The following is a 15,543-nucleotide window of genomic DNA, read 5'->3' on the forward strand; positions in this document are numbered from 1 at the left end:
CGGTGTGTAAAATAGGGGTCCAAAGTGTCGCCATTTATAAGATGATCTTTTTTGTAAACTCCGAAGGATCTCGGTAGACGGAGAGATCGCCTTTTGCTAGATCCAAGATTTTTGGGAATGGGTTGTAGGATTTGCCATGTGGTGCCTTTCCGCCGTGTGTGGGGCCGTGTTGAGATCCGCTTTCGTCGGGGGTGTGGATCCACTCTGCCGTGCCGATCGCCGAGATTTCGAGACGGATCGGGGAGGGCAGGAATGTTGTCAGGCACCAGCCTTGATTTTACCCGCGATACATGGATGATATAGCTTGAGATTTATGACAGTGGAATTTTCCCCTTATCTGCTACACTCTTTGAATACACGGTAGATACAATAGTGAGATGCCATTTCCACAGTTTGTCCCGTCAAGTGGCTACGCGTCGATAAAGTGACCCCCACACAACTGATATGATAAGCCGTATCCGTACCCGTGATCAGTTTCCGGATGCTGTCTACAGTGGGGAGCCTCTGCATGGCGTCGGCACGGGTCATGCGAGATGAACCGGCGGGATCGAGACTGAAACGGCCGTCGGATCCGGACCGGGACAGGCCAGAGGAACCGTCGGTGGGGGCTCCGTTCCCTGCCTTCGGGCTCATTCTCAAGCTCTTACTCAAAATGGCCGCATCTCTTGGACAGCTCACTCAGGGGAAGTTCATATACATTAGATCATTCATCTCTCAATCAGTTTCTATGTCCATTTTGATGCTTTTGTACAAACTATGTACAGTTCCCAGTCAATTAAAAAAAACCGCTATGCCATATATGCAAAATATATCTTCCTCCGTTCGGTAGCGGCTATATGATATGAGCCGGTGAACGCTGGCTGGGGCAGCAGAACACGCTCTTATATACTCCTCCAGCGGAGCCTGGTTCAGTCCGGCTGACAATCTCTTCCTACTTTTATGATAAATTCCAAGTCATGACGCATAACACGCGAGAGTTGTTCTCTCTTGTTGAATTAGGCTAGCTCTCGCTCAGTCTTCTGCTTGCGGAGCTCGCGGGCCTGGTCGGACCAGGGGAAGTGGATCACGGGGACCTGGAAGAAGGAGTTGCTGAATGCAATGTTAGCAAATAGCTTTCATGTAAGAGCCAAGTTTCAAAACATACCTGCTGTCTTGGAGACCAGCCAAGGCGTTGTACCACGCAAGGAACGCGGCAAGGAACCCAAAGAGACCTGCAGCCTTCTGGCAGGCGATCTGAGCAGTGTGGTTGCCCAGGTCGTGGGCGTAGTTCTCGCAAGCGAGCATGAGGAAGCAGATATCGAGGAAGAAGAAGAGAAGGAAGAAGGCGACGGTGGACTTGAGGGTGCAGATGAGGAGGAGGGTAGTAAATATAAACCATCCAGTCAAGAAGAAACCCATGACAGATCCAGTATCGCCCTCATAGGGTCCATCAGCACCGAGAACGTTCCAAGTAGGGGTCAGAAGTAGGCCATAGGCGATCCAGAAGCCACCATAGGACGAAAGAGCAGTAGCACCGAATGTGTTACCAACAGCCATCTCCCTATTGAGTGCGTGTTAGTCAAGGTTTCGAGGTTGTATCTAGTCTGAGAAGTTGACATACCACATGCCAGCGAGCAGCTGAACAAGACCACCGTAGCCAAATGCCAAGGGAATGGCAATGGCAGGAGCGGTCTCACCACGGACATGCATGTTGATGCAAGAGAGAACAAAGGTGGTGAGGGCGAAAGCGCATAGTCCTAGGGGAGCCGGGTTGGCAAACTTGCGGTGCTCCATTGGCTTCCAAAGGCCGGGCTGGAGGGCACCTCCGGATGCTGCTTGCAGGGCAGTGTAGTCGACATGGTGATGATGGTGGTGAATCTCCTGGCCGGAGATGCTCTGGCGATCAAGGGTGACGCTCTTGTCCGAGTCGTGGTGGGAGTCGTGAATACGGTCGGCCATTGTGTTTCTGATTTGAGGTTCGAGGAGGGTATTCGAAGGATAATGTCTAGAAGAACAGGATATCGGCGTCCCAGGGGCAATGGGAGTGGTCGTGATAGAGGTTCTGAAGGAGGGATCGGTGTAAGTGAAGAGGTATAGTTTAGGTCCAGTGGCGTAAACTATGAGAGATCCTCTCGAGGTTAGGAGGAAGGAAGAGATGAAAGACGTTGACTGACGTAGAAGAACAGTCTGGGGAAACGGTGGGGAGAGAGATTGGGTTTTTAAAGTGAGTGACGCTGGGGCAAGATATGATGAGATTTATCTAAACGGGGTCTGGGGAGGGGAGAACAAGGACAAGAAGGGGACGGGACATGAGCAAGCGGAGCAGGGGACTCAAAGACGGTCTCCTCGTGCCCTGGTGGTAGAGCGAGACCAGACTGGGCAGTGGAGGCGACGGCGAGGGGATACCTAGTGGAGGCCAATGGCTAGTGGAGAAGACGAAGTGGAGGGAGGGCGGAGTAAGCGGAGGAGGGTGTGGAGAGAAGAGAACCTGACAGGGGATCTAGTCCATGTCCGGGGTCTTTCTGGGTCTGGATGGATGGATGGGTGTATCAAAGACAGGGGGGTTTATGGATATGTTGAGAAGGAGACTTTTAGAGAGTGACTGTGCGAAGCACATAGACTGCCATTGTGATGAGAAAAACGTCATGTCAAGGTCCAGGTTTTGAATGTTGAGGACTATCGTATGCTTCAGAGGCCACCATGAGGTGAAGCGGTATGAGCGGATGAGGGGATAGTGACACGGGCAGCCATGTCTCTGAGCAACCCGGCTGCATCAACGAGGGATAATAGAAGACATGAGGGGAAATGCAGAGTAGATGCATCATTCTCAAAGCGTACGCCCTCGGACGACCGACCGAGCGGTACAGAAACGGGAGGAGACGGACATCAAGTTGACAAGTCAAGACAGGGTCTTTCGGCAACAACAATGAGGAGGCCCCAACTTTGAGCCCGCGGGGAAGAGATCAGAACTATGGGGAAATGAAAGAACTCGGTGGTAAGACATCTGGATATCCGCCAACAGCATGGTCTGGTCAGCAGCCGAGGAGTGAGAACCCCGGTGAACCCCATGCTTGGTGTCCGGTCTTCAACTTCCAAGCGCTTCAGACAGGCGGAATACGCCCCAAGCGTATGCGGGGGAGTGCTAAGGAGCTTCTGTGTGTGCATAAACCTGGTTCGATCGTCGCCGATTCCATGGTCGCCGGCGTCTTAGATCCGCGGGATGGTGTTGGCGCCACGGGACGTCCCTCTCAGTCACTCGCTCCTTTTCTGCCAACCTGCACAGAAGGACAGCTAAGAGGAGCAGTAATGCATCTGACTAAAGAGGGTAGGTAAGCGTAGCAGGTTTGACATCGGGAAATAAAGTCGGTAAAGGTTGTTTGGGGTGGATCGGTACGAGGCGTGGAGTTAGACCGCGGAGACATGAATGACCCCGAACGTGTTCAGAGAGGAATAGCAAGACCTGATGGAGAAACAACTTGTTAATCCGCGGTGACAGATAGGCTGGAATGAAAAGTTGGGGTAAAACGCATTCCCCATCATCGTGAAGCCTGGATATCCCGGCACAGAGGTAGACAACTCGTCTCATTGGGAGAGCGTCAAAGCACGGCGAGGCGGAAATGGAACGATCCAGGGACCGACAGAACTCGAAAGAGCGCATACAACAAGCATTAGAGTGAATGAGAAGAGACCTGCAGGACACATCATCCGCGGAATTGACGGGGTATGCGTCGTGACGGAGACTGACGATGGATGTTGTGTGAGGAGTAATGGAGTAGACCAACCGAGATGGGCAATTTTTTTCCTCTCCTTGGTACGTACCGTGTGCCTGGTTTCAGCCCTCAACCTCACTGTAGTAATGAGACGGAAGGTACGGACGGCACAGGACGTAATAAATCCGGATATCCTCCTCTCAAGATTGGGGGAGATCGCGTAATCCGCCTCACTTGAGAGCCGAGGGACAGTACGTGATTAGTATACGGCGCCTCCTGAGTGGAGGCATGTCCCCTCACCCGCGGATCGCCTTACGAGATGAATAAACCAGCAATCCAAATTGACGTTTGTCAAGGTAAAATCATAGGAGAGAGGCCGTGAGGGAGAGCACGTGGACTGGACAAACCAAACTCGATGCGTCCAGGGTCGTCAAGGTGGGTGGAGAGAGGTTGGGAGGAACCTAGGCATAGGTGCATGTAGATCCACACCCACACCCAGGCACACACACACAACAAAATTTGACAGGATTTTCCTCCGACGGCTACGGCCGAGATGCAAGACGAGGAAGGGAAGAATGCCAGAAGGGGAGCGGGCGCGGGTGTGATTGGATCAAGGGTGTCTGGGCGTGTTGGAGAAGCTCTAAGCAGGGGTGTGGGAAAATACGACACCTTCTGGGCAAGTGATGCTAGAATTGGCGATGTCAACCTTCAAAACCTCACTGAGACATCAAAAAATAAACAATCTGGAGATTTTGGGCCCTAGATCACAGAAATCTGGGGAGACTCTGGGGTCTGGAGAAGGAGCTGCTGCTTGTTTCCCCGTAAAATCTGTTCCAGCAAATGACGATGACGGTGAACATGATGATGAATACAAGATCCGAGGCAAATCTCCCCATGGACGTTGACCGAGGGTTGGCCCAAACTGGTGCAACAGTGGGGAAGAGAAGAGAGGCAAGATAGCAGCAGGAATCTCGTCACAAATCAATCTTCTTGGGCGGCAACAAAGGGGGCCCAGTTTATCTTGCGCCGACATATCCGTGAGAGGGCATCGACGAGGGCCGTGTGGTGGGCTGTTGCTGCTACGATATCTGGCATGAATCTTTTGTGATGATAGGTTTAAGCGAACTCGACGTTTTAGCAGTCGAGTTTTGTCAAATCCACGTTGACAGTTTTACAGTCAAGTTTTGCTTCGACTCGCAAGAAAAGCTTGCAAATGACGACAGCCCAGGATTTCTCCAAATATCAAGAAACACGCTTGGAGGGTTCTCCTCACCGACGAGTTGGAGAAGTCCCTGGTCACCAGCCGCGGGGTTCAGGCACCCAAAACCAAGTCAACCACAGTGACCCGTCAAAAGTATGCGCCATGCCATGCCATGTTTCTCTCGTCCGACACAAGCATCGACCACCTCCTACTCCAACTCTTCAACTCCAACCGTGAAATTGCGCCTGAGTTGACCTCTTTCGAGGCGCAACATCCGGCAGCCAAATTGCATGGGTGGCGTTCAACACCATCACTCATTAGACCCAGGCCTGTTCGTCCGAAGACCTCTTGTCGCATCACGGCACGGCCAGCCAAGCCCAAGCAATGCCGGTATTGGCGTCTGCCCCCGATCGTAGTCTCTGCTGCTGCCAAGAGTGAAAACGAGAAGAGGCGTTCAAAGAGCCTCATTCACCTGCTCTCTCAAACACCCCCAAATCGTCGGCGGACAGCCCGGCTAATGAGTAAAACCAAATCACAGCATCTCGAGACTTATCCTCGGTTATCCGTCGGCATTCGAGAGATGGATCTAGCAAGACATAACCGAAGACGGAGCCGTCGTAGGGCCGCATCGAAGAGCAGACCTGGGTCGTCACTCGACACTAGACAAGGGTGGGCGGTGGAAGTGTCCGGCATCCGTGGCTTGGCAGGAAGAGGCTCTTTTGCATCATCCTTGTTCTTGAACAGGGCATGCCACATCGGACCAACCGCCTCTGGTGGCGATTGGATCAACCGAAAGAGAGGGACAGTGGCAGCGGGACCTTGATCATCATGATTGGCTTCTTCCCCCCCTCGTCAAGACCGAATGGCCGAGTAGAGAGGGGGCGTGTTCGGTCCAAGTCCGTCAAATTCTCCAAAAACAAGACGTACGTCTTGTTACCCTGGTTTGGTTTGAGTTCCCGGGAATGGGATCGGGGATTGATGAGAAAATGTTAAAAACGGGACGAACCAGATGTTGACTCAGTTAGCGTCAATCTCTGCAGCCGCCCTTACTAAGGAAAGGGAAAGGGGACGGGCACTTGCTTGTGGCGCGCATACAAATCCTGCAACAGCCCACTCTCGAGGTGCCTGGTCTCTCTGAGGCGGGTGGGCTGCAGCAGCGCGCATCAGCTGCCTTCAGGCTGTTTTCCAGAAACATTGCCTGCAAGGGTTTTCCTAGACGGCAGGAACACCCGGCGCCCAGCAAATTTAGCACTAGGACCGGACACCCTGGGCAAGAGCGATTCACTGCAGCCGGGTGCAGGAACACGGTGACGCCACGCCCCATTGCCCATTGCGCCTGCCGTAGAGTGACCCCAACAGTCCTTTCGCTTCGCTTAAGGAGGGAAGGAGGCACAGTCAGTGCCTGGCCTCCAATGGATGTCTACTCCTCACCAAGCCTCCCCTCATGGGATCCCAGCCAGCTCATCCCCTCAGCTCGTGTCCCCTCACCAAATTGCTCCTCGCCGCTGTCTTTCTTTTCAAACCACGAAATTGGTTCCATCTTTCATGTTGTGAATCTTCAAACAAAAACAACTGAGCCTCTTCATTCCATCGGTCTTGCCTTCAGCGCTAGAACGATCCCCTTTTTAGCTAATGGGACCGCGATCGTGGCCGGCTTCGGCGGAGAAAGAGACCACAATGAAAAAAAACTTGGCCCCCCATCATCATCATCATCAAAAAATGTCGCTACGTACGTATGTCCCTGCTTGGGACGTGGAACTCCGAGACTTGACGGTCCCACACGCAATCCATGATCGTATGAGCGAGGCTCCGCCTGTCGTTATCTCTCTGTCTCACCAGATTCCGCTTGCGGAACCGTCACCTATCGCGTTCTCCGAGAGACCTCCGTTGCCATGACCGCTTGGGGTTCGCTGCTGCTACTGCTACCAATATTAGCCCGCATGGCGCTGGGTGGATGCAAAATGACGGTTGCAGGACTCCCCAAACCCCAACACAAGAGACTCTCGATGGCAAAGGACATTGAACTCAGCAGCAAGAGAACGCTTCAATCAAACAATCGTCCTCTCACGCTATCAACAGCGACCCCCCTGGCCATGATGAAATTGAATCTCGGATCACGGCTTTCTCCAACTGCTCAAAACCCTGCTCCAAAACAAGCACAGGCCGAAAAAGCACAAGCCACCTTGTCTCGCAACTTACGCCAGCCAAGAGAAAAGAGCCGCGAGGCCAAGAGGCTAGAGGCCAACCTCAGGGATCCGATCGCCCAATACCACGCGCATGCCGGCCTCTAGCGCTTTCCAGCTTTGACAAGCCACCGCCGCCGGGTCTCGACGATGCGACATCGCTATCGACACGTCCTAGAGTGTGAACGCCTGACGGACTTTAATGCCCGGAACCACTTTGAACCTTGAGCGTTACATGCGTCAAGGTGATCAAGTGAACTCGTCGGGAGTTGAGCCTGCTTGTTGATGCTTCAGGCTGGCAAAGATTGAGAGAGAAACATTGTCAAAGATGGTGGTCGTAGCATCAAAGATGCACCACAGTAAACGATCTGGCAGGATCATGCTGGCAGTTCCAATGCTTGCCATGGCTGTGGTCAGGTCACAACTTGTTCGTCAATGCTCGTTTGCAAGCCAGTGGGCATTCGTTATCTCGGTGTTCCACCACTACCCCCTGACCGTTGGTTCAAGACGTGGACCAGGCAGCTAGCAAAGTCCTTTCTTACGGCACATTTCGCTCTCCGAGCCCTCTCCGGCCGAGATGTCCGTCCGTCACGATCCCAGAGAGACGGTCAGGTTGTTGACCTCGGTTCGCCAGAGCCCAACAACCCCCTTCTTGATTTCCATGATGGGGCAGGGAATCTTTGGTCAAAACTGAGATTTACTTCCGTCTCCGATTTAGGCAACTTCCTTTCCTCCGAGTGCTAGTCTAGAGTGTTGTTGAACCATTTCGTTGATATCGAGATGTGACGTGACGGGAGGCGAGTTCCTGAGTCGTGGCATCAATATTGGTGGACTCACGTCGATCATTTGTCACATCACCAGCAACTTATCCTCGGTTATGGTTCTACACATCTTACTGTGTCTGACCGTTATACGTGCCATGTCCCACGAGTAGTCATAGCCCCTTGGAGTCAGAGCCTACTCAGGGGGCCTCACTCTCACGACTGGAAGCCTCACGACAATTACAACATGGCGACCACTGACAGTGACCATGTCCACAGGTCTTGTTACTCTTGAGAAACATCCTTGAACGACATGAATCCACGCCTACTCGCAGGGAATGCCTCGTCAGAAGGCATAGCCCTGCTTCCAGATCTTTAAAAGTCGAGACCGTGCCCCTTACTTGCCGAAACAGTTCACCGTCGAAACCACCAAAGCAGCATCGTCAACCATTTTGTCTCACTGTAGGGAATGTACAGCTGCGGCTCCGCATCATACATCATACATCGTTCGATGCGTGCGTCTAAACGCCCAAAAGTCGGAACTCGCTGCCGTTAACATTCAGGAATACCCCTATTAGGGTCCCCAACCGGTTAGATATGAACAGAAATCCTCTTCACGACAAGCCTTTCCTTGTTAGCATATCGACAAACGAACCGAAAGCATACATCCAGCTCTAGAGGATACAACTGCCGATGACGAGGTGGTGTTTACATTATTCGAAAGCGAACGCAGGTGCTGCGAGGACAGACGAAAGAATCTCGCGTTTCCTGAGACCGTGTCTCATCGTAAATACCGCAGACCCTTTTCTGCATTGATTTCTGTGTCCCGAGTAAATAGCCCCTGACTGGTAGAGCACGGCGTTTCAACCCGAGCTCTCAACCAGACAAGCCCTCGACACACTCGCCCACAACTCTCAAATATCTTCCGTAAAAATGTGATTTCCTCGAAGAGGGTTTTTGAAGTGAATCACACATTAAAATGAAGTTTGAGTGGTATTCATCAGCCTCAGCCGTCCCCCTCAAATCCCCCTTAACCTCGCTTCATGCCAGTAAACACTCCCACAGAACTCCTCCCCAAAGCGATATCTGGCTTCGATCACTCACGAATCTCGTGATTATCTATATCTTTCAAATGATGACATGGATCTCCAGTCCCACAGCTCACATCACCCGAGTTCCAGACTTCCCCATGTGCCACAAGCACAGGGCGTCTCCATGAAACTATCCCCACGGGGAACGTCCCCCCTCTCTTCCCCAGTCTGACGCTCGAGAAAGATTCCTTTGGATCTCGAAGGATCTGGGGCAATGCCGTGATAGCCGGGACCCACTGGCAGAGTGACTGATTCATGAGGAAGGAGTTGGGCCTTTGCCACCCTTTGCCAGCAACTACCCGGTTACACTCTTGAACGATTCTTTCTGGGTATTTTCAATTATTCAACGATCTATGTGACTTGATTTACTCATAGTCTTGTCACAATTTATCATGTATCTTTAATGCCTACTGTTGTGTGGCACTGCTCTCGCTTTGATGATGGCTTCCCCTGGCTGCAGGCATACCCACGGTTTAGTTTGACCCGACGGTTACAACAATGTACAATTAAATTGAATAAGCTTTATGCTTCTGGCTTGGATTTTAATACGCATGGAAATGCCTCATTTAATTCTTTTTGTCTTTTTCTCTACTTAGCTGACTCTTGTGCTACGTAGCAATTTGATTAAGCAAGTAAAACTCCTGAGTCCAGGGCTTCAAGCAATGAACCTTGAACTCGTGAACCAGGTAGTAAAATTTCCAAATGATAATCAACAAATAGGTACTCTTTTATTAAGAATCACACATAGACTCTGATCGAAAACGCATAACCATCTCCTTGTCGAATAGCTCACCCCTGGGCAGGGAATCTTACCCTACACTCTCGACTTGCCTTTATGTATCCACGACTGGGCATAACTTGGATTCTTCGATGGGCTTTCACTATTAATCATTCAATATGTGCTTCTAGTGACTCTAGAGGCTCCCTTGTATCGATATACGTGTAAATTTATGATTGTCTAGGTAGATGTAAAATGAGATCAAGTATGTAACTGTGTCCGTCGCCTAACCACATCACACTTGTCTAACAGTCTTCTGCTTTTTAATAAAACTAGCATTCTTCAGTCCACGATACTGGCGTTTCGGGGGCCCCCTGAGCACAGAGTCACCACCAATAAGCCAAGTTGGTTCGTTCGACTTGTCCCGCTCCCTGTCAAGCTTTTTGTATTCGGCATGCTCGATGTGTTGGTAGGTGAGGAGAGCCTTGATCTTGAGGATGGTGTAGATGTAATGGCATGGAATGAGGACGATAAGGAGAGGAAGGATACCCAAGAAGTCGCAGTATCTAAAGTCCATGTGGATCATGGTCATGATGGCCTCCACCAACTTCATGCCAAACAAACCTAGAAGAAACCAGCACACGCTGAGGTGATTCTGTGCGTAAAAATACGTACAAAAAAACAAGGAAATAATGATGGCATCCCAGATCAGCGTGAACGAAGCAAGCTCAGAGAGCCATGTTGCATAGAGACCCCATGGATAGCGGAGGCACTGTTGGGAGGTGAGCATGTTGGCGCTGATACGCCATGTACTTCTGATATGACGTTCGCAATCGGCGATGAAGTCAGAAAAGGAGTAGATGCAGACCTCGATGGACGTTCCAGGGGTAAAAGGGACGTTGAAGCGGTCGTCATGCTGAAGAAGGTATAGGTTATAGAAGCTGTGCTCATCTGCCGTGAGTGCGCCGATTCTTCCAAAGTAGCAGTGCTCCGTCTCATACTCATCCAAAACCTGATCGAGAGCGTAAGTGCGATACAGCACAGTCGACCCTAAAGGGATTGCCGAGAAATCGTATGCGGTTGCGACTCGATTCTGGAGATGCAAGTAAGCATACTGAAAGTTGGCCAACCGTTTCCAGCAACTGGTCGAGAAGGAGTCGCAGAGAGGTGCTCGCACACACTTGGGTACCGTGATGCAGTTCAACACGGGATGCTCAAAAGGACCCAATGCCCCTCCTAGAAACCCGGGTGGCCAAATCACATTGTCGTCCACGATTACGGTGATCTGGGTAGTGACGCTCTTTATGGCGTGTGCGATCTGACGACGCTTGCTGCGTCTTTTGACAGCGCCGACGGTGATATGTATCAGGGGAAACTCTTTGCGCAGATGGTTTAGGCGTCTTTCCAGGCGATCCCGATCTTCAATGCCGACAGTGACGATATAAAGATACAAGGGATTGTTTTTCAAGATGGAACGGAGACAACACTCGAGGTCTGTGCTGTCTGGGTTCGTGATCGGAACGATGACAGAACAGTCCCGGGGGGTATGAGTTACTCTGTGTACGGGTGGCACGCGGCCCCGGATGGAGGATCTTGCGATGTCTCCAATCAGAGTCCCGATAAGCCGCAAGAGGCGCGGTGCGAGGAGGAAGCAGATTACGACGAGACTAACCACCTGGCCAGCGGTAGGAGCTTCGTCGTCCATAGTTGACGGGATGAGAGATGTCCTGTGCTGTGTGTTGAGCGAAAGTGGGAGGACGAAGGATCTGTGGGCGAGTCGCGCAGGACGGGAACGAAAGATGGGACTGAATTTATATGAGCTGCATAACAATGCGAATGGTGTTGCTTGGCAGAACAAAGCTGTTAGTCCTTCTTTGGAGTGTTCACCAGAACCTACTGTTATATTTCCATGTTATTCTGCTGTTCAACCTCTGACAAGACAAGAAACAAAGACACTGTTCAAACCATGAGAATGACATCACCAGTCCCGAAAGAATTGTAGTTTCAGCTTCCATGATCAACGAAGCAGCCTTTGGTAGTTGATACATTGGCTGAAGAGTCAAACCGACGAACCGACGGAATGTCGGGGAGGATTCCTTTTGTTGCGACATCCCAGAGGAGCCATGAACAACCATTTTCGCAGGTAACCAGTTGGGGGTCTGAACATTGAGGCCTTTGTTAGTTGACGGTTCATGGCAATTGGTTGAAGGCCTCAAATTGATGAAGGAAAGGCTTGAACACAGGAGTGGAAGAGGAGAGTACGTACCTCCAGCTGAACCATCACGTGGAGGATTCAACACACTGGAGGCGGGAAGGAGCGCCCCCATTAACCAATCGGCCGAGATGCATGCGTCGGCTGCAACCCCCCGCTTTATCCCCGCGGACGCGGAAGCGGAAGCTTACCAAATGGAACATATCCGATCCGTGAACTGGTTTGGTCTCATCTCATCTCACCCACAGCCGCCAGTTTAAATTAATAAGCTTGCGCCAGGGCAAGCCAGTCCACGTTGCAGGCGTTCGAGACAGAGCCTGCCGTGTTCCTTCCACGTGGGAACAAGACTTGACTCGGTTTCTTTCGGTTCGCGTTCCACAGACGAAACGGCAGATCAGCAACTTCAACTCTCCAAGATCCAACAGATTGATGGATTATGACGGTCTCCTCTTCCCCCCGCATTCTTCACCTCGGCAACACGATGCTAAAGGCAAAAGCCAAGAGTTGGCGGCATTGCGCCCTCCTGCGACGCGACGCCAACCGAGCCCAAAATCGATGATCCAAGATGCCTCCGTTCTATCCCCGGACGCCATTTCCGGTTGTCGGGATCACAGATGCGCGAATGCTGCCCTACGACTGGATCGTGACCGGCAAAAGTGGCCCTCGCCGTTCCCCGATGACCAAGAAGCTGGGGTCTCGGGGGGTCCATCTCTGACTCCGGATATCAGAAATGGATGGATGGGTCCCGTCCCCCATCCTTGGGTGTTTCCCCCCGGCCCGCCTTTGGATGGGTCATAAGTACAACCCTTTCCATCTGGCAAATTTTGTCCTGACTCCTCCATCCTCCTTCATCCTCGAGTCCTCTCGTCGCCTCTCTCGGTGACCTTTTCGCCCTCAATTTACCTACTCGGTCTTGAAGTTGTTCAATTGGTTTTGAGAAACTTCAAGTCATGGACGAAAAGAGGAACTCGCAGGTCCCGGATCCGGAGAGGGGCTCTGACCGACAGAGCCAAGACACTTCCACCACAGCAGATGTTGACGCCATTACTTCAATTCATCAAACGGAGGATCGCCGCTCGGTCCAGGATAAGGAGAATGGCGACATGTTCCCACCTCGAAATGACGGCCCTCCTCCTCCGCCCAATGGAGGATACGGTTGGGTCTGTACGGCCTGTGTTGCGACAATCAATGCCCATACATGGGGTCTCAATTCCAGTTACGGAGTGTTCCTCGCCCATTATCTCGCCAACGACACTTTCCCCGGTTCCTCGTCTTTGGATTACGCCTTTGTTGGTTCTCTAAGCATCAGTTGCGCCTTGCTCATCTCCCCTATCGCCACCGTCCTCGTCCGCGAAATCGGCACGAAGCCTACCCTGTTATTAGGAGTTGTTCTAGAAACTACCAGCTTGATATGTGCTAGCTTTGCATATAAGATCTGGCACCTTTTCCTCACCCAAGGCGTTCTCTTTGGCCTAGGAATGGGCTTTCTCTTTGTTCCAAGTGTCGGCATCGTCCCCCAATGGTTCACTACCCGTCGGTCCCTAGCCAATGGCTTCAGCGCAGCCGGATCTGGACTCGGCGGCCTTCTTTACTCATTAGCATCGGGTGCCATCATTGAGAATATGGGTCTCAAATGGGCATATAGGATCCTAGGAATCCTGGTTTTTGTGGTCAACATCATCTGCACACTGCTTGTCAAGGATCGTAACAAGATCATTGGCTCCCGCCAGGCTCCCTTCGACATTCAACTTTTCAAGCGCCCCGAGTATATCCTGCTTCTCGGTTACGGATGGTTTAGTATGCTCGGATACGTCGTTCTCATCTTCAGTCTTGCCAACTACGCCAACTTTATCGGCCTCGGTCCTTCTGAAGCTGCCATGGTCAGCGCCATCTTCAACTTGGGGCAAGCTGTGGGTCGACCCTTTATCGGATACTTTAGTGACCGGACGGGACGCATCAACATGGCCTGTGTCACTACATTTATGGCCGCCATTCTCGTGTTTGTCCTCTGGATCAATTCCAAGTCGTATGGCGTCTTGCTCTTCTTCACAATCGTGGGCGGAGCGGTGGGAGGAACCTTTTGGGCGACAGTAGCCCCTGTCACTGCTGAGGTTGTTGGTCTGGCTGACGTACCTACGGCGCTTAACCTCATGTGGCTTGTCATCGTCCTGCCTTGCACTTTCAGTGAGCCGATGGCGCTCGAGATTGTCACAGGGACAGGAAAGTACATCGGCGCTCAAGTTTTCGTCGGCTTCATGTACGTTGCGGCCGGCCTCTGCCTGTTTGTCCTGCGAGGATGGAAGATTGCAGAGATTGAAGAGATTGCCCGCGTCACAAATCAAGATCCTGAGGACATCGATCGTGTCCGGACGCAGAATAGTGAGGCAGTCAGCATTAAGAGCAAGAGGGCTGGCCGGAAGAGGATGCTCGCAGAGTGCTATAAGTCTGGCTGGATCTGAGACGTCAGGTTGCCCCCTGGAGGACATCGTTCTACCCCCCGCTGCATACTCCTTGACAGTACTACGTCACGTTCATACGCACATGACCCCCGAGTGGTGTCCAAGTCGACTAATTGCTTTTGGGGGCGTTCACGGTTGCAATGAACGTGAATGATGGAGGGGTCACGAATGGAGGGAGCACCTGGCGAAAGATCTCGAATTTAATAATACCATATACAGCAGAATATACAACCACAATATACTAAAAGTTTGTTTCTAAAAGTCGGTGTAGGCCTCACTTTGAGCTTCAGGAGTCTTATCATCAACTATTCCTTGACATGGGAATAGAGTCATGCTCGGCCAACCCCGCACAACTTGGGAGGCCTCAATCCAATCCTCACCAATCCCTGTCACAATCATTTGCACTTTGAGAAGGAAGGTTGAAATGAAGGCAATGGACACGTCTGAGTGGTCGAAAAGCTGCAGCCGTTGCAACATGGCGTCTAATACGGAGGAATAAAAGCAGTGCACCTGACGTCGTTTCCCGTTGACTCATTTAAATCTATCTTTGACGTACCTGTTGCATACACTGCCCAACCACACCTGGATTATCTGCCCGTTAAATTCTTCACGGATAGTTACACAACAACGGCTTCTCAACATGCCTGGTGTGACGTGGACGTGGAAATGCGTGAGTCTACATGCTTCAACCTTGACGATGACGTACTGACATTAATCGATGCAGCACTGGTGTTTTCGGAACTGGAATATTTCCATCTCAGTTGACTGCACATCATGCAATCATGTTCAATGCTCGGATTGCGAAGTTACGCCTACGCCTACCACTTGACCGACATGAATTAAAGGGGGGCCACTCATGCTTGGTGGACACTTGAATCCAACTGGCTCACACAGGAGAGAGGAACAGTGTGGTAGCGGCGGCTTGCTGTAACACCCATCCCCAGTATCTACTCGACCCCCATCAGCCTTACAGATTAGCATCTTGTACCCCAGTCCTGGGTTTCACCGCCGTGTTCAGAGAGTATGTGTAACCGCGATTATGTCTGAATAGATCCCCCATGCTACAAGTGGCCTGATTGTTTCTTGAGTGAGGGGATTTGTTACCGCTGACAAAATCTACCAAGGGTTGCTCCCGGCCCACACGAAACATGGTCTCCGTGATGAGGCTCTGCTAGCTCGGTACCCAGCGGCAAAGAGTCGACTCATCGGTGAAAGATTGGGGGCGAATA

The 15,543-nt window shown here is 51.6% G+C and overlaps 3 protein-coding genes across 3 annotated transcripts; 1 reads left to right on the top strand and 2 right to left on the bottom strand.

Moving 5' to 3' along the window:
* Positions 1–995: 995 nt before the first annotated feature.
* Positions 996–1,938, bottom strand: NECHADRAFT_75485 (uncharacterized protein; the record flags this gene model as incomplete). The annotated part of the gene is made up of 3 exons (XM_003054555.1): positions 996–1,089; positions 1,145–1,540; positions 1,601–1,938. 3 exons carry the CDS (start codon positions 1,936–1,938, stop codon positions 996–998), a joined length of 828 nt encoding a protein of 275 aa, XP_003054601.1.
* An 8,000-nt stretch (positions 1,939–9,938) lies between these two features.
* Positions 9,939–11,348, bottom strand: NECHADRAFT_75486 (uncharacterized protein; the record flags this gene model as incomplete). Its single annotated transcript, XM_003054556.1, has 2 exons — positions 9,939–10,267; positions 10,319–11,348. The coding sequence occupies 2 exons, from the start codon at positions 11,346–11,348 to the stop codon at positions 9,939–9,941; spliced, it is 1,359 nt and encodes a 452-aa protein (XP_003054602.1).
* Positions 11,349–12,805: 1,457 nt separating this feature from the next.
* On the top strand, positions 12,806–14,314 carry NECHADRAFT_75487 (uncharacterized protein; the record flags this gene model as incomplete). The annotated part of the gene is made up of 1 exon (XM_003053839.1): positions 12,806–14,314. The coding sequence occupies one exon, from the start codon at positions 12,806–12,808 to the stop codon at positions 14,312–14,314; it is 1,509 nt and encodes a 502-aa protein (XP_003053885.1).
* Positions 14,315–15,543: the final 1,229 nt, after the last annotated feature.

Source organism: Fusarium vanettenii (genome assembly GCF_000151355.1).
Source record: "Fusarium vanettenii 77-13-4 chromosome 1 genomic scaffold NECHAsca_1_chr1_3_0, whole genome shotgun sequence".
Classification (NCBI taxonomy): Eukaryota; Fungi; Ascomycota; class Sordariomycetes; order Hypocreales; family Nectriaceae; genus Fusarium; species Fusarium vanettenii.